Below are 18214 nucleotides of genomic sequence, written 5' to 3'. Positions count from 1 at the left end.
ACTCTGTACTTATTTTACTGAAGTACAATTTGGAGGTATTTGTACTTTACTTAAATTTTTCCTTTTTGAAAGCAAATATTGTAATTTTTACTGGTCTACTTATATGCATCAACAATAATTGCAATCCAATAATGTAGTAAATATTATGAAATAAATCATTCTGCATAATGAGTACTGTTGGTACTACAATTTAATGCTGATGCTTATTCAAGACATTTACATGTACAGTATATATGTATATATATTAATCCAATAATATAACATTGACAGGTGCCATTTTGCCACATGAGTACTTTTACTTTTAATACTTTTCTGAATAGTTACTTTTTTATCTTAATTCTGTGTTAGTGTTAGTGTAGTAGTGTAAAATCATAAAAGATAAAAAAAATAATCATGGAGCATAACTACTGTAAGTACTCGTGTACAGTACTTGAGTAAATGTACTTTGATACTTTCCACCACTGCTTTCCAACAAGAACTACATCAGACATGAGAGGTTTCATTATAAAACAGCATTTTATTGAATGTCTCAGAAATTAAGTTACACATGTGGGGAAAACTGCATTCATCCATTCTCTCTGTTGACTTTAACTATATGTTGTCAATTGTCTATTTCAGAGCACAAACATTATTGGCATTAGCTATACTCCCTGTGTATTCTCCATTGTACTGACTACGTGTTTAGTATTGCAGCAGACTTAAGTATAATTTATTCACAGTTTGACTTAATAGTGCATCAATGTGGGAATCATCCCTCAATCAGACCTCAGAATCAGCCATAATGTATTAAGCGCACATGATAGATTAGTGTAAAGATGGTTGCGTGTTACAAACAGGCATGTCAAAATGTATTTTGTCAAAATGCCTTTTTTTAAGCCAGTGAAATCCAGAGGTACTGCATTTCCAGTGATCTGGCTTTCTTGGACCAGTGAGGTTAAGAGAAAGGGATAGGTTTACTATTGTAGTTTATATTTAAATAACCATGTAGGCACGTCGGCAAACCAAACTAATGAGACTACGTAAGACTGATGGAAGGTGGCTATTGGCTCAAATGATATACCACAAAAAATTAAAAGGGGATGCCCAGTTTATGTTCATGTTTGGGGCTTTCTCCTTCACTTAAAGCTAATATCCTATAGCCTCATGTCAACACTGGGATACATCAACATACTGTATTTTGACAGTCTCAAGATCCTAATAAAAAAAAAAGAGATGTTCATGTGCCTCCTAACTTCATGTCATGTCATAAATCTGCACCCAACTTCCCAGAATATTCTGGTTATTACTGTAGAGAAAGAATTGCTTTACAGACAGAAAATGTTGTGTATTTTTAATGCTAACCTGACTAACGTGTATATCCCAGCGATCTATGACTGTGCAAGTCTCTGCCACACAGTACAGGCTCGGAATAGAAACACAGGCAGAAATTCTTCCTGCACACACTCTTACTCTCTCTCTCTCCCTTTCAAACACAAACACACACACAACCCAGAAGGTCTATAAGATTAAGACTTCTCTGCCTCTCATAGGACGTGATGGAGATACGATGATGTCATCAGAATCGTCAGAATCAACTGCAGCGGCTCCACCGGACGCAGCCGTACAACGAAGCTCTGTCCGGTCTGAACGAGATACACAGATTTAATTGTGCTTAATCCAGTGAACATCAAAAGAATTGCTTTTGACCTAAACAGCTTCAAAAAACATGAACACGTGATAGAAGGGGAATCAATATAATCTTATGTGGTTTTTAACATGAATATATATGATTTAATAAAGAGTTGGTTCTCCTTTCAGCATTTTTCTCTCCAGCAAACGTGTTATTACATCAAAAATCAAGTGTCAAATCCATTGTATTCACATACAGTACGAAATATCTATTGTGTGCTATAAGCAGTCAAAATACAAAAAGGACATGCCCCCTCTTTCTAACCTGTCGTGGGTGTCATTCTGGAGGAGTGAGTGCTAGAGACAAGCCTGGGGTCTTCTTCCTCGCCGTGCTTTTCATCATCTTTATAGGGGGATGCAGCACCTTTAATAAAACAACACAGACAATTCAGACAAATCCTTGAACACATATAGAGAGATGATGCAGCCACGGTACTTTTAACAGGATGCATTTAAAAATATGGACCTTGCCATGTCATGCTTGAATTCAAGTTGAACTTCTCTACATTCCACATACCCTAGTCTACTAGCAAAAAGCCTGAATAAATAACATCTCTCAGTAAAGCCCATTGCAAATCAAATGCATGGGGCAGTCTTGTAAGTATGCAGAGGGGGAAAACGCTGACATTGCTGCTCTGCTCTATTCACCCATCTGCTGTCAACCTATAAGAAAGTCAGGGAGATGGAGAGGAAACTGATGGGGAAGCTGGTGGTCTAACAGGGTCATATAGGTAAGGCAGAGTCTTAGGACAGGCATCTTGAACAGTGACATTCTTAGATCTTTAGGGGTCAAGTGAGGTAACGACGTTACTGGTCCACAGCGCTGCTGAGTGTCCTCGTCAGTCTCTGACAGGGAGGCTGTAAAAGCCCTGGCTGGTGCACAGGAGACAGGCACCCAGGAATTAGATCAGCGTGGCATCAAGATGCATCACAGCTCATTAAGGTGTCAGGGTAAGCATGACGAGTGTTTATGAGGCTGATCATTAGCCGATTACACATCTGTAATCATTTATGCGTTGGAATGTTTGAAAAAGTGCTGTATACGTGTCACATCAGGTAAGTAGCAAGGATTGTTTTTCTTTCTTTGTTTTAAGTTTCTTTGTGGGCAATTTTTTGTACCATATGGTATAATATATATATATATATATATATATATATACATACAACACACACACATATATACACATAGAATTGACCACTCTAAAAGTATACGTGAACCTTACCTGTTCTGCTGGGTGTGTGTGTTGAGCAAGCTCTTCTTGATTCCAGAGTGGGCAATTTGTTTCCCATTAGAGAAGGCACAGGGAACCCTGAGCTGATACACACACACACACACACACACCACACACACACACACACTAACAAGCACAAACACAACTATAAGCTGTTGCACTATGTTTTGACTATGTTTGACTGTCTTTTTGACATGTTTCTGTGTAAACATGATCACCTCTCAATTGCGTGACTACAGCGAGCCAGGTGTCCCCTGAATGCAGACTGTAGTGTCGTCAAGGCAACCACATCTAGCTCTCCTTCAACAGAGGATGCAACATCACTGTGGTTTGATGCTTCTACAGCCTAAAAAGAGGAGATGAGGAAGATGCCAATGCAGAAAAGGGAAAATAAATAGGAGTAAAGGTTGGGCAAGGGATGTTCAATGGGGGAAACGAGAAAAACTTATATGGAATGTGGTGTGACAGAGGGCGAGAATCATAGAATTTGCAATAATAGGCTATATAAACTTATTTGACTTCTCTTGGAACCAATTCTCAACATTGTTGACAAATAGTACAGAGAAAGAAAAATTGTGAGGACTGTAGTGCAAACTGTAGTGCAATGACAGTGAAAATAAACACAGAATTACATACTGGTAAAAGTGTGAAGAATAACAGTCCCATTTGATGAAAATGGGTTTAAAGGGATTTTGGGTGTGTGATATAAACTCTGGGGTGTAAAGTAAAAGTCATGCAATTAATGTCCTTTTCCTTAGACAAGGGCGTGTGAATTAAACATTAAGTTCGTACATCTTACTAATTTAGAAGCTGGCGAACAGAGAGAGGGTCTATTACGGACTTTAAAATAATTGCTAGAGAGAGCTTTTAAAAGACATGTTATGTTGGAATAAAAATGCCAAAACAAGTAGTTGTATCTGTGTGTATTTCGTTGTAGCCTATGTTTTCCATCTTATTATTATTCCAATGGATAATAATAGGAACTTTAGAAGGAACATTCAATCTGAACAATGACATCAAACAGAGCCATAATATAATTCCGTTCAAAAATAGATTCAAGAAATCATTATTTGACCAATACAGAAAATAGACCTAAACACAGGAACGGAATTGTAATTTAATGGTATTGTTGTTATTGTTGCATTGTTAGTTATTGTAAGACCTGAAAGATTGTATGCCGATATCCTCCTGCTATATTTGCATATCTTTTTACTTTGTGAATGTATGATTTTGTGAAATAAGGGGCAAGACCAAATAAGCTATTTGCTTCCGCCTGCTCCTTCTCAAACGAATCCTTTTTATATGTTGTGTTCATTTTTTGTTAATTTCTGATTGTTTGTGTTTTATTTATGGTTTTCAACTTTTGTTTTGTCATGCAACATTGTTGATTGTTCACGATAACATGAATACATTTTAAAAAATTAAATGAAATAACAGACTAAGTCGACGGTTGGTTGCGCGTGCGTGAAAGTGTGTGTGTGAGAGTGTAACCTTATTCTGTGCGTCTTTCAGCAGGTTCTTGAGCTGTGACTCTCTGAGGAGATGACCTCTTAATGCTGACTGCAACATCACAATGTCCTTAAGATGAAATGCAAGGTGAGAGAGATAGAAAAAGAAATCTCAGATGAAGTTTTAGGACATTTTTACATACTGTTTCTCTGACGCATCAATAACTTCTTTGTTGTGATGGTACATACCCTGTTTCTGTGCTCCCTCCAGAAGGTCTGAATGACCAAAGTTGCCTTCTCCCTTTCTCTGTTCCCTGCATCTTCCTCTCCTTCACCCCCCTTCTCTTCTTTAACTCCGGTGTCCGTCTCTTCTCCCTCGTCCAGACCTGTTCCAGCCAGAGTGTCCTCAGGCGATGTGGCAGAGAGAGAGGAGAGCTCATCTTCTGCAGGTTTACCTTTGTCTTCTAGAGTTTGGATCCTTGCCCACAACTGGTCTAACTCCTGTCTGAGACACACCACACACACACACACACACACACACACACACACACACCACACACACACACCACACACACACACACACACACACACACACACACACACACACACACACACACACACACGTGACAAAAGAACTAGCAGCCATAGTGGATGTCCTACTCCTCAACATTTTATAGTCAGCTTGGGATTTCCACACCCACGACTTTGGTTTTGTGTAAAATGTACATTTATTTTCTGAGATGATTTTGACCGGGAACCTATTGTCACACATACACAGCATCAGATTTGACTTTATTTTGAGCTAACCATAGCTGTTTTGATAATATCAGACACAGGTTACTGCAACATCTCTTTCAGTCATCTCTGTTTCTTGCCCGCTTATTATATTTTTTGACAGAATTTGCATACAGACAATTCTCCAGCAGATTTGCATGATGACGCATACTAGAAAGTAGCCATTTGACAGATGATATGATCATCAGCATCAGCTGTGAGCAGTGCATTGGGCACAATTAGATTTCCCCATAAAATTACTACACATGCAAATCCAACAGAAGTCTGTGACAGTTCTTTAAAATACTACCATACATCCAGAGAATATATACTTGTATCAGATTGCCTTTTGATTTAAAAAACAAGCTAAACTTTAGAAAACATCACTATAGCAGAGATGTAGAGATGTTGCGTACACATTCTGGCATGTTGAGATAAATGACACATCGTTTAATCATATTGTTAAAAGGAGCTCAGTCTACTACTGTATTTTACCTTAAGTGAGCCCATAGGTGACAGGGCAGCAACAACCCAATGTTCACGCAAAAAAAACACCCAAAGTCGGATTATTCACGACTACTTACTTGGCCCCTACACTCCTTCTATTTAATGGCACAACACAATTAAAACATACTTATGCTGCTGTCTTTCTTCCTCCCGTTCATTTGACTGCTCAGCTTTCCATCGTTCTGTCTTGGTCTCCAATTCTTCTCTTTCTTTCCTCAACTGGTTCAATATGTCACTGAAAACACAAACACAACCTAGATTCAGTCTAAAGAACTAAATTCAGTAGCTTTATCCCGATTGCATGTGTCACTGGTGTAAGATTAAGGTGCAGCTCCACTTTGATTCTGATAAAACACCTTCAATCTGTTATTTGGTGTGTATCGTGAGTTGAGATTATTAACATTTATCATGGCTTGAAAAGATGGATACACTCTGAGACGCTGGTCTCATGTTGTTGCTTACTTACTCTTTACTTGACAACGTCTCCTGAAACTCCACCTTCTCCTTCTCCAATTGGCCGAGGTGTTCTCTAAGATCAGAAACCTCCTCCCCTTCCTCAGTGCTTGTTCCCACGGAGACCACTGCCACTGTTGCCATGGGGAAGCCCAGAATCTCAGTGGAAGTGGCCTGGACCTCCTGATCCAATCGGCCGCTGTGTTTTGCTGACTGGGCGTGTCTTCTGCTGTCCTCCAGCCTCTGATAGGGGGAGAGAGGAGTCTGTGATGAGGCTGCCTTCTATTATAGGTGACTGCATGTGCTTACATTACAGCTTCCTCTCACCTTCTCTACTTCCAACAGCCTTCTCAACAGTCTCTGCTTACTCCACTCTCTGTAACCTAGGGCACAAAAAGCATTAAAGTGGAGAATAAAATACCACAATTGTATTTCATCATTTGATGCATGGTTTGGACTCGGACAATTTTAAACAGACTCATGAATTCTGTCGTACCCAGTTAACTGTATAGAAATAGAGTATTAAACAGACTACTGTAGGACTGTAAAATGCTAAATGACCAGCTATTTAATTACTTATGTTTGCAGCACTGTTGATTAATCGTGTTCTATTGATTTGTGTAAGGCATTATTTAATGTAGATATTTTACACATCATTTCTTTTGGCTGTTAATGCTTATTTTGTTTGTACTTCACTGTATTTACAATGCTCTTTATATACCTCCCCCCCCCACAACTGAAAGATTTCTATATATATTTGGTTACAAAACTATAATAAATAGTACAATAAAAATAAATAGAATGAGAATGAAAACTAAGATTATCAATAAAACTATACTGTTTGTGGTTTATTTATTTGACAGGGAGAGTGCACAGCTAGCTTAGCAGTACCAGAGTTAGCTACAAGCTAATTTTTATCTTTAGTCCCTGAGCAGGAAAGAGAGAATAACATCTCTGGCAGGATGTTTTATAATATAAGACAATAGAAAGGTGTCAAACAAGAAGAGACTTATACCGTTTATACCACATTCTTTTATATTGCTAAACGTTTTTAGGTAATTGAGCACGACTACTTTATGTAAATATTAGATTTACAGGACTAGAGGACGTCATGTACCCCTTGTTTATTGTCATCTAGTTATTTTATCTAAAAAGGTTTCTTGAATGAGTTTCCAGGATCCTTTATCATGATAAATACCAATTTTGTGATATTGAATATAGATAGATATAAAATGTACCGTAATATAAGATTTTATCCATATTGCACACCCCGAAATATTGTTAAAATACCTGAATAACCACATAACCTTGATGAGGAAAGTATTTTATTCCCTCCTAATATATTATTTTTAGCTCAAAAAACAAGGATAAATTGCTAAACTGTCTGAAATTTCCCAATACAGGAGCTGAAGAGTACCCACTAATGTGATCCATGTGCAAAATACCTTTGAGTATATTTATCTAATGACACATGTAGAGCTCCCTGACATTTCATACCTTCCTCTGTAATGAATTATTTCCACTCATCACAAAATTGTAGCCCCATAACACAGTAAATGTCCACAATGTAATCCTGGCGGTACCTCCCACAAGGTCATGCACAGCCAAACAGGGAGGAGAGTAAAACAACAAAGCCCGAGTGAAGTGAGTGAAAGAGGTGTCACTTTTAGAGGAGGTAAAGGAAAAGTTTAAACTAGAAATTATTGAAAAGGAATTTATAAAGCAAATATCTTTTTATCTGGTCGGTTTTGGAAGCACGGTGACAAGGGTGTCAGTGTGGGAAAACACCTTTGATTCCTCCTGCTGGACTGTCAGTGTTGAGCTCCTCTCTGAGCGCTGTGTTCTCCTGCTGGAGCTGCTTCAGGTTTTCAGACAGATGACGAACCGTGGAGCTTAAAACTTTCTGCTGCCTCTGGGAGCTTTTACTCTCCGCTCGACTGCTGAACACAGAGGGAGGGCGGGAGGGATTTCATGAGAAAGAGAGATAACAAATGTAGGGAGGACAGTATTTTAATATCATCCCAAATCCTGCAACCCAATACTATGACTGATCTGCGTGGACATCCTTTACATCCAGGATTAAAGTCTCTGACTCCTAGTTTTGTCTCACCACACGCAGACTCTTCAATAAGAAGAAAAGAGACTGATTGGATCTTTTGAGCGTGAGTAACAAACACATGTTCAATCTATTTTTAACAAACTTACAATAAACACAAACGCTAATTTCAGTTCTCTAAAATACCCGTGAGATAAAGAACAGCAGAGGTTGTGAAGTCACAGCCCAAAATACACTGAATGGTTACAGTAATCCTATTATTGGACCAGATTCATGCCTGATGGCCCACTTTCACCCATTCAGTCCAACATAAACACAGGTTTATTCAGGGTCACTGTATCAGGCTGAAAGGTGTTTCACTGTACGTTGTTGCGACTATGACACAATTCTTACCTTTTCTCTGCAGCTTCTAGAAGAATCTTCAGCCTCTGGATCTGAAAGACCAGGCACACAATGATACACTACACACGTTAGGTGGAAATTTCCTTTTTTGCAGCTGAGCTCACACTTAACCAATGTAAATGTGATGAGAACGTCTATCCCACCAACAAAAACACAGAGCAGTTAAGGAGCACTTTTATTCAAATACTATTTTTGGTATAAGCTTCTTTTTCTCATTCCTTTGGGGATTGTTTCAGGTGTCTCTTCAGGTAACCTGCCAAAAGAGTTTTTGCTTTAAAAGTAAGAGGATGTATAAAGGAAGATTTCTGTATTGTTTTATTATGATGCAGATTGAGGTGCCATATAAAGACAGTGGAAGTAACAAAAGAAACGCACACAGCCTGTATTTACAAACTGGGCCCTTGAACAAGCCACCAGGACTTCTGTACAGTTGTCACCACACACACACACACCACACACACCACACACACACACACACACACACACACACACACACACCACACACACACACACACACACACACACACACACACACACACACACACACACACACACACACACACACACACCACACACACACCACACCACACACACACACACACACACACACAGCTGATTTTGCAGGTTTTCCTACTTACAAAGCACGTGAGCTCTGTAATTTTATCATAGGTACACTTCCACTGTGAAGGATGGAATCTAAAACAAAAATCACATTGTATGATTTTAAATAATTCGCATTTTATTGCATGACATAAGTATAAATACATCACAAAAGCAGAACTTAATATTTGGTATAGAATCGTTTATTTGCAATTACAGAGATCATGTTTCCTGTAGTACTTGACCAGGTTTGCATACACACTGCTGCAGGGATTTTGGCCCACTCCTCCATACAGACCTTCTCTCGATCCTTCAGGTTTTGGGGCTGTCGCTGGGCAATACGGGCTTTCAGCTCCCCCCAAAGATTTTCTATTGGGTTTAGGTCTGGAGACTGGCTAGGCCACTCCAGGACCTTGAGATGCTTCTTACGGAGCACTCCTTTGTTGTCCTGGTTGTGTGTTTCGGGTCGTTGTCATGCTGGAAGACCTAGCCACGATTGGGATGGTGTTCTTGGGGTTGTACTCATCCTTCTTCTTCCTCCAAACACAACGAGTGGCGTTTAGACCAAAAAGCTCTATTTCTGTCTCATCAGACTACATGACCTTCTCCCATTCCTTCTCTGGATCATCCAGATGTTCATTGGCGAACTTCAGACGGGCCTGGACATGCGCTGGTTTGAGCAGGGGGACCTTGCATGCACTGCAGGATTTTAATCCATGATGGCGTAGTGTGTTACTAATGGTTTTCTTTGACACTGCGGAGATTGACCTTCATTTGAACTTCTTCCATTTTCTAATTCCATTTCCAACAGTTGTTGGCTTCTCCCCAAGGTGCTTGCCTATTGTCCTGCAGCCCATCCCAGCCTTGTGCAGGTCTACAGTTTTATCCCTGATTTCCTTACAGAGCTCTCTGGTCTTGGCCATTATGGAGAGGTTGGAGTCTGTTTAATTTGAGTGTGTGGACGGGTAACGAGTTCAAACAGGTGCAGTTAATACAGGTAATAAGTGTGGAGAACAGGAGGGCTTCTTAAGTAACAGGTCTGCGAGAGCCGGAATTTTTACTGGTTGGTAGGTGATCAGATACTTATGTCATGCAATAAAATGCAAATTAACTATTTAAAAATCATACAATGTGATTTTCTGGATTTTTGTTTTAGATTCCTTCTCTCACAGTTGAAGTGTACCTATGATAAAAAATTCCAGACCTCTACATGCTTTGTAGGGGAGGGGAGGCTTAAAGAGACAGGTGTGTTTCAGACAGAGGGTTAATATGGTATCTTCAGACATACAGTATGAGAAGAATAATGTGTTAACGTGTAAACATGTTTTAGTAGAAACCAAAAGTTTGAACCTGAACGTCTTTAGGTGGAAAAGTAACAAAAAGCAGACAGTTTATATCTAGAGGCATAGTTGTTACCTCATCGAAGTAGGTTTCTACTGTAATCTTCAGCTCCTCTAGGTTGGTGGTCCTCAGCTCACTTTGTAGTTTACTGGGGGGGAAGCCAATAACATGAACATTATGCTGCTTCCCACATAAACCAAATTGACTTGTGCAAAGGTGGGAGAGTGTTTTACCTCAGGGCATTTTCTTTCTCTCTACAGTGCTGCTCCAGCTTCAAGATTCTCTGTTTCAGCCCATTGAGAACCTAGATGGATAAAATCAAGTTTACAAAATCCGTGTAAAATGAATCCTTATTAATAATCTCCTGCATGTTCATTAACTGGCTGGACATACTCACAACACTCCCTTCTTTTTTCTTATCCACCAAACTACGAGTATATTCAGATCCCTGTCGAAAAAACACATTTTCAAAAAGTGTCTGCTGTTCAAAGCACTTACACCACACATACACACTACTTACTTTAGTGGGATCCAACAGTTCTTCTATCTGTTTCTCTCTTTTAGCATTATCTTCCTCCAGGCGGCGTAGTTTGGCTTTCATTTGCTGGTTGTCAGACTTCTGTGCCTGGAGACTCTGCAGGGAACAGCACTAGTGACTCATCATTAAAAAGGGAATAAAGTGAAAACTTCAACATACAAAGAGTGCTTATGGAAATCCTGAGGTGCCAAATGGAAATACACTTTTAATCTGTGTAGAAAATTAAGGTCTTCTGCAGAGGAAGAAAAGTCAGCTAAAGAGAGTCAGCTAAAGCAGTGATTCCCAAAGTGGGGGTCGGGACCCCCAGGGGGGTCGCGAGCCAGAGAGGGGGGGTCGCGAGCTGATTTCCTAAAAATAAAATAAAAATTTAAAAACGATTAGAAATAGCATAGAGTTAGCTATGATTTTAACACAAGATAAAACTAGTGGCTAAATTTAAAATAAAACCAAGCAACCAAATAAAAAGGGAACAGCTGTTTTGATTTTCTTTCTTTCCGAGTAGTGTCTCCAACATTAACACTACAACTGCCGGGATTCCGGTCATTTTGACCGGAAGATTCTAAACTCTATAATCTGTCATGATAAACACCTAATTGCAATTTTAATGCAGGTATTGTGTTAGGATATCTTTAGAAAAACTAAATAACACCAAAATGTAAAATTTAACGTGTTTAATTATACACTTGAGTTGCCGAGGTGCTTCAATAACTCATATCATGGCATAGTAAAACGTAATTATTCCATTCACATCTGAAAAATATGGTATGTAAACATGCAAATAACATCTAAAAGTATTTTCTTTGAACATTTATAACCTAACCTAACCTGTCACTGCCTCCGTGTTGGTGTCTGCTGTGGTGCGCATTGCTCCTCGGACCGCCCCCCCCCCCCCCCGCTGCTCGGACCGCTCCCCGCTCCCTTTCCTCCTCTAAACTCGTGTCTCAGCTCCTCTGCCAGTTGCTGCCTGAACTTCCTCCAGACAATGTCCCTGCTGGTGCCCTCCTTGGAGAGGATGTGTGTGATTCCAGGCAGTTTGAGGATGTATAAAGTTGTATAAACACGTAGGCAGCCCCCGGCCATCTAGCTCCGTGTCCCGCTCCTTCCACAGAGCGAGCGCCCGGCGCTGCCTTCTGGTCCAGAACGGAGTCCATCCACGCACTCATGGTGGTAGCCTGCGTTACCAACTCTGGCTTTACCTTCGCCCCATCGCTGATGCCCACCCTTGCTACTCCAGACCGCTTATGACGTTTCTCTGACAGAGACGCTGATGGTAACTAAGCAACCAATTTGCATCTTCAACCGTGCGAAAGATTAAAACCAACACCACGAAATACCGAATACTGTATGGCCGAAATAGGTAAAAGGGATTTTATTTTTTTTTGGCCTAGTGTGTAATGTATATAAAAACTATTTTAAATTAAAATATAGAGCTTTTTAACTTGCTGTGCTCCAAACATATTACACATCCACCTCATTAGGTGAGATTAAGTTCAAATTAAAGTAATGAGTAAATTACTGTAGAATAATGTCATGGCTGTTGTGTTATTTTGTGTCGTCAATATGCTCATGTTTGGATACGCCTGTAGTGCGTGCGCGATTGCGCGCAATGTTTATAGTGTGGGGGGGGGTCGCGAGTCACTTGCACCGTTACTTTGGGGGTCGCGGGCTGAAAGTTTTGGGAACCCCTGCGCTAAAGAACAGCACACTGGAACTGGTAGGCGTTCAATGCTTTGCTTAAGGACATAATGTCAACAGACCAGAGACGTACACATCATGAACTCTCCTGAAGAAGAAAAATCTCCCGTCTCGCTACTCCTGACACCCTGGTGCACAATGTGTTCTAACTGTGTGAGGGTCATTTTTTTTTTTTCCTTCCTGAATGCATAATATTCATTCACGAGCAAGCTGAATACATTACTTATTTTGTAACTCTTTACCTTCTTGAGGCGAATAATCTCATCGTGCATGTCCTCCTTGTCTCTGTTGTCACCTGCGCTGAGGGTGAAGCCTGCAGCAACAACAGTGACAAATGGGGAGATGGGACATAATCAAACCCACATTCTCAACTTGTAGTTATGCAACACCTGGTGGTGGAGGTTAGGACTGCATGATATGAGTAAAATATGCGATAACATATGCTTTTTGGCTTTAACTCCCTTTCCTTTAATTGTGTAATATATTTTGTGTGCATGATATAAGTTTACAAAGTGAAAAGGCCCAAAGTCCACCCCAAAGGGACTTACCATCTCCAACAGAAAACCCTGTTCACAAACTGCTCAAACAGCTCTTTTGTAGTCCAGCCTTTACACTCGTGAAAAACGTGCGTCACTTTGTAACACGTCATAATGCTCGCCTAGCTGCTAGCATGGCACGCCCTCATACTCTGCTTCTTAATGGCTCGTAGTCTTTATCTAGCTACTGCGCATGTGCAACTCCCAACAAAGATGGAACAGAACTGAAATGCCTCACCCTGTAGATAAATGAATGAATGAATGAATAAATAATGGATAGGGGGCCGCCGGTCCCAATTAGGTTGAGAACCACTAAACTAACACAAAATAAATCTCTTAGTGTCTTTTGTGCAGCCCTAGTGGTGGTATCATCATTTTATTATCCAGTCTCTTTTCTGATACAGTCTCAGTTCTGTCTCAACTCTTCTGTTTAGCACAAAAAACTGAACTTCAACGTCACCCGTCTCTACTTTCCCTCACTTTATTTCTCACTCTGACACACCTACAACTCTCACCGTTGGAACCGGAGTGGAGCAGTTTGTGCTTCCTCTTGCTGAAGGTCTGTTTGAGAAGCTCTGGTGTGACATCGCACTCTGATCTCAGTGTCTGGGACACATCTGAAGAAGAGGCAGACAGATGAGGTTCAAAATAATTCCCAACACAAGTCAATACTCCACTTGACTCATGCTTTTTAACAACACCTTTCGAGAAAACTTTGTTTGTGCATTCAACATCCAGCAATCTGGGGCGTCCTCTAGGACACCCAGTAGAGTGTACGCCCCATGCAGCCTGAGTCCTTTGCAGCGTCCCCCCTCTCTCCCCTTTCCTGTCTTCAAACTATCATGTCAATTAAAGGCTATAAAAGCCCAAAATTAATCTTTAAAAAAAATCTATATGCCAAGGGATCACATTATAAGTATGCATAATGCAGTAAAGTACAGAGATCATGAAGTAATGAAGAGATAGAGAATGTGCATCTCTATGGAGCTTTTTAGCTCTTTCTTCTGGTCGTGCAGCCTGCAAAGTCAAGTCTCAACAACTCATTTCTAGCAGCAGGCACAAACTAAACCCTCTAAAGTCATCTTACAGTAAAATCCACACTTCCCCTCAACATTTTCAACAAAAACTGAACATTAAAATCTTCATGATGTATTGCAGGACTGTTGTATTAGACTGCATTAGTTTTAGCTAGGTGTACCTAATAAACTGGCAATAGAGTGTATCTGCACACATGACAACAGCTTTGTAAAGTGAAAATATGTTGATCTTAAGTGTTTTTTCAAGTTGTTGTGGACAGAAAGATCAGTGAATGCAGCTTTAAGGTAAATAACTAATTTTCTATTAGTGGAATTCTAGATAGATCATGCCAAATGGAATATTTTTTGTAATATGCAGAGTTGCTTATCATCAGTTTCCCAGAGACATCCGAACTGAGCAGGACAACCCACAAAGTCGGCAAACCAACTAAGCAAACTGAGTCAGAGTCTTTCACTTCACTTCTCGCTCTATCCACCTATTTTAGCATCTAAGCCTCAGCAGCCACTCCTCCCACAATCCCTTCTGAGGAGAGACACTGTCTGTTGGGCTTTACTTGTGTGTGTGTTGTGCCTACCATGGCCGTTGCTGAGGGATGTGAGACGAGCTGAGCCACTCTCCGTAGGAGTGTCCCCTCTGGTGTCCCCAAGGGAGGCCCTCGGCAGTCTCCAGGCCGCCACTGCTGCTCTTCTGGGGTTCACATTCAGACTAGAGAGGTATGGAGACCCTACACATATACAGTACATACCGTGTATAAACAACCATTGCATTTGAAAAGTGGGTTTCTTACAGTATCTTTAAAAATCCCCCACAGAGCAGCTGAACACGTCTTACTTGGAGAAGAAGGAGGCTTGCTAGAGGGCCGCTTCTGCTTTGTTATCTGATAGTGCACAAATACGAGACGTTTAAGCAGAGGAGTGTGATGTAATCATGAGGTGTAATAATCAAACCCAGATGAAATTCATTATTTACAGTAGTTGGTTACCTTTTCCAAAATATCAGCAGAGAAAGTGAAGCCATCCTCAACCTATGTTGGACAGAGAGAGAGAGAGAGAGAGAGAGAGAGGTGTTTTGAAAGACAAAGGTGAGTGGGGGAGAGAGGGAGAGAAAGAGAGAAAGCACGAATCCATGATAAGTAAACAAAAAAAGCAGGTTTCTGCTTAAAATGTATGGTTTGTGTGTAAAATCACCCTGTATAAGCCATCAGATGTGGCTCCCAACCTTAGTATTTGAATTTATAATTAAATGGATAAAACTGAAGACAAAAACTATTTATATTGCACAAAATATTCTTTTTACATAATCATCTGGCCTGACGTGTGCAATTTCAAATACTACAATTATTATTATTATTATTATTATTTATTATTATTTAACTTTTCACCATTCCAAATCCTTAATTATGTTAATTATGTAAATAATGTATAATAACATTCCTTTATGTGCGTATCCAATTCCTTATATTTCTTTATTTCTTGTATTTCTACTCTATTTATAATATTTGTGCAACTACAACACAGAGTTTCCCTTCGGGGATCAATAAAGTATTTCTGATTCTGATTCTGATTCTGATTTGATTTATCTCCAATGTTTGCTCTTTTCCTACAAAATGGTGAAGGAACTGTCATCCACAGGTGTTTAAAATTCCTAAAGAAATATTCAACATCAAAAAACAAGAAGGATTTGGTTAAAAAGATGTCAACACATATCCAAACCAAAAGACATCACTTTAATTGACGGGCTCGCAAGCCTGCCACAAACTACCGAGTTGCGTTTGGGTTAAAGGCTCAGCATGGACACAAGTGTCACCCATAACATAACAACAGCCTTTATGAGCAATGTTGACTAAAAACACTAATTTACAGACTCGGGGACAAAGTCAGCTGTAATCTTGACCTAACCAGAGCTAAGGACTCACCAGCTCCTCGCAGTCTTCATCTGTTTGAATATCACTCGCCTCCAGAGACATCTTAGCAGTTGTACTCAACATGGCTGGTAGGCGAACAGTTACGTTAAGTTGGAAAACTTGACTTTCTCCGTGCGAACGTTAGTTAATTCCCTCATGTTTTCCGAGTCAAAAAGCGCACTGTGGTTGCTTCTCTTGCTAACGTTAGTAGTAAAAACATGGAGCAACAAAAGAGACCTTAGCTAACGTTAAACTTGGATGTTTGTCGACAACGCTGCGGTTTTCTTCGTAACGGGTCGGTTTGGCGTTTGACCCTGCTGACTAGCTATATCTTCCAGAAACCCGTTTCAATGTTTTATTTCCACGTAAAGGTTTCTGTTTTCACATCAGTGTTGCAGATTGAGTCGTCTAGCAACCAGGTAGCTGTTAATAAACTAGCCAGAAAAAGTCTAGAGTCGTGCCAGAAATTACGTGAATATGCCTTCAAAATAAAAGCATGAACATGATCAAATATGGCAAATGTGTATAAAATAATTTTAGTATGATATATTTATAAATGAATATATATGTTCACCGTACATATTCATTATAGGGCAAATAAGTGTAATATTTTAATAAGATGGCAACGCATTTTTTTAACAAAAGTGGCTTATTTTGACAATTTTAACCGGTTGTCCATTTTCAGCTGTGTTTAGCTTGACAGAGCTAATACTAAAACCAGTGTCAGTAGTTTTCCCATCCCTCCTTGTTTTTTACTCATTTCCTTACATTGCCCATTGGTGGAGAGGTGCTAAAAGGCGGGACTAAAATAGTTTTCCTCCAGTAGTATGACAGAAGGAGACTGAAAAGGAAGAGTAGGCAAAGGAGACTTTTGAGACTGATCCAGTGATCCCTGTTGGGAACATGGGACTTCCATGTTGTACTGTAGGCTATATAACATTTAACATACAGAACTTGTTTCCATATTAAAAATATATAAAACAAAATCTATAATACGTAGTTTTAATACATAGATAACATTTACCACTTAAAGCAGTAGCTTTAAGTGGTTTTATATTTTTGCATAAACAAGTCTATGTCTAAATATATTTTGAAACATACTGAAATGCAGCATTTTATTCAACATATTGTAATAGTTGTGATATACATGTCTTTTTTTAGCAAAACTTGAGGATGCAATCAAATTTCCAGTAGTCAAAATCTTTGCTTTTGAGTACATTTTTTCCTCCTGTGTTTCTATCTCTTTTCATCTGGACATTCACTGTTCTTCCTTCCGTCCTACTAATTATCTTCTTCGTTATATGGATCTTCAGTTCTCATTCATTTCTACTTCCAGGATCTTGCTTTGTAATCTGCCATTCCCATGCTGTATTTTTCCTTATTCACCACTTTCTCCATTACTCCATCTTCCTCTTAAGGCAAGACAAGGCAGCATAATACAACCGCTATAGGAATGAGCCACAAAATGCTGGATGCATTTAGACATGTGAACTTCTTTCACTCTCCAAATGTAAACTGCTCTCTCTCTTCTCTCAAACTCTCTAGTGAACACACTGGCCTCTTATTTTCGTATCATATTCTCATGCATACTGTTTAGACAGGTGGCGGACCCCCAGAGCCACACAGCCAGGCAGACCAGCGTACTTTTGTTCAGGGCAAACGAACCAATTGCAAATTTTGTCTAAGCCACACAACGCAGTTGACGACTTCTTCCAAAAGAGGTTCAACTGGTTCAACAAAATGATTTTTGTGAGTCCAGAAGAGTTGACAAAACTACCTCCTGACTCTGACTTTATGCTGCAGCTGTGGCCTTGCCATTCACTGGATGTGTAATTTAAAACACAGGCTGTGTCCTGGGTAAACCTTTACTACGCTCAGTCTTTAGGACAAAACCCATCCCCTAGTTTGACCGTGTCTGCAGAGATGATGGTAATAAAACAGTGAATAAACATGATTTAATCAGATAGTTTTTTAATCAAAATGAACTTGTCCTCACCATAACCACCGTGGCTGTCTTTGTTGT

The 18214-nt window shown here is 39.8% G+C and overlaps 1 protein-coding gene across 2 annotated transcripts; it reads right to left on the bottom strand.

Annotated features, from left to right (window-relative positions):
• Positions 1 to 497: 497 nt before the first annotated feature.
• On the bottom strand, positions 498 to 16625 carry iqce (IQ motif containing E). 2 transcript variants are annotated; one of them, XM_032528653.1, is made up of 21 exons: positions 16204 to 16625; positions 15271 to 15312; positions 15120 to 15165; positions 14863 to 15012; positions 13766 to 13867; positions 12957 to 13027; positions 11002 to 11115; positions 10879 to 10929; positions 10715 to 10785; positions 10557 to 10629; positions 8532 to 8572; positions 7871 to 8022; positions 6410 to 6465; positions 6096 to 6325; positions 5757 to 5864; positions 4598 to 4853; positions 4392 to 4478; positions 3119 to 3246; positions 2892 to 2983; positions 1934 to 2032; positions 498 to 1622 (listed from the first exon to the last, which is right to left on the bottom strand). In XM_032528653.1, exons 1-21 carry the CDS (start codon positions 16273 to 16275, stop codon positions 1498 to 1500), a joined length of 2166 nt encoding a protein of 721 aa, XP_032384544.1. In that variant the 5' UTR covers positions 16276 to 16625; the 3' UTR covers positions 498 to 1497. The 2 variants fall into 2 exon arrangements, with proteins under 2 accessions (XP_032384544.1, XP_032384546.1); XM_032528655.1 differs by having other exon boundaries at positions 7871 to 8019.
• Between the last annotated feature and the right edge of the window lie 1589 nt (positions 16626 to 18214).

The sequence above is a fragment of the Etheostoma spectabile genome, chromosome 2 (genome assembly GCF_008692095.1).
Source record: "Etheostoma spectabile isolate EspeVRDwgs_2016 chromosome 2, UIUC_Espe_1.0, whole genome shotgun sequence".
Taxonomy (NCBI): Eukaryota; Metazoa; Chordata; class Actinopteri; order Perciformes; family Percidae; genus Etheostoma; species Etheostoma spectabile.
Note: the sequence above shows the minus strand (reverse complement) of the source record. Positions and strands in the feature narration are given on the sequence as shown.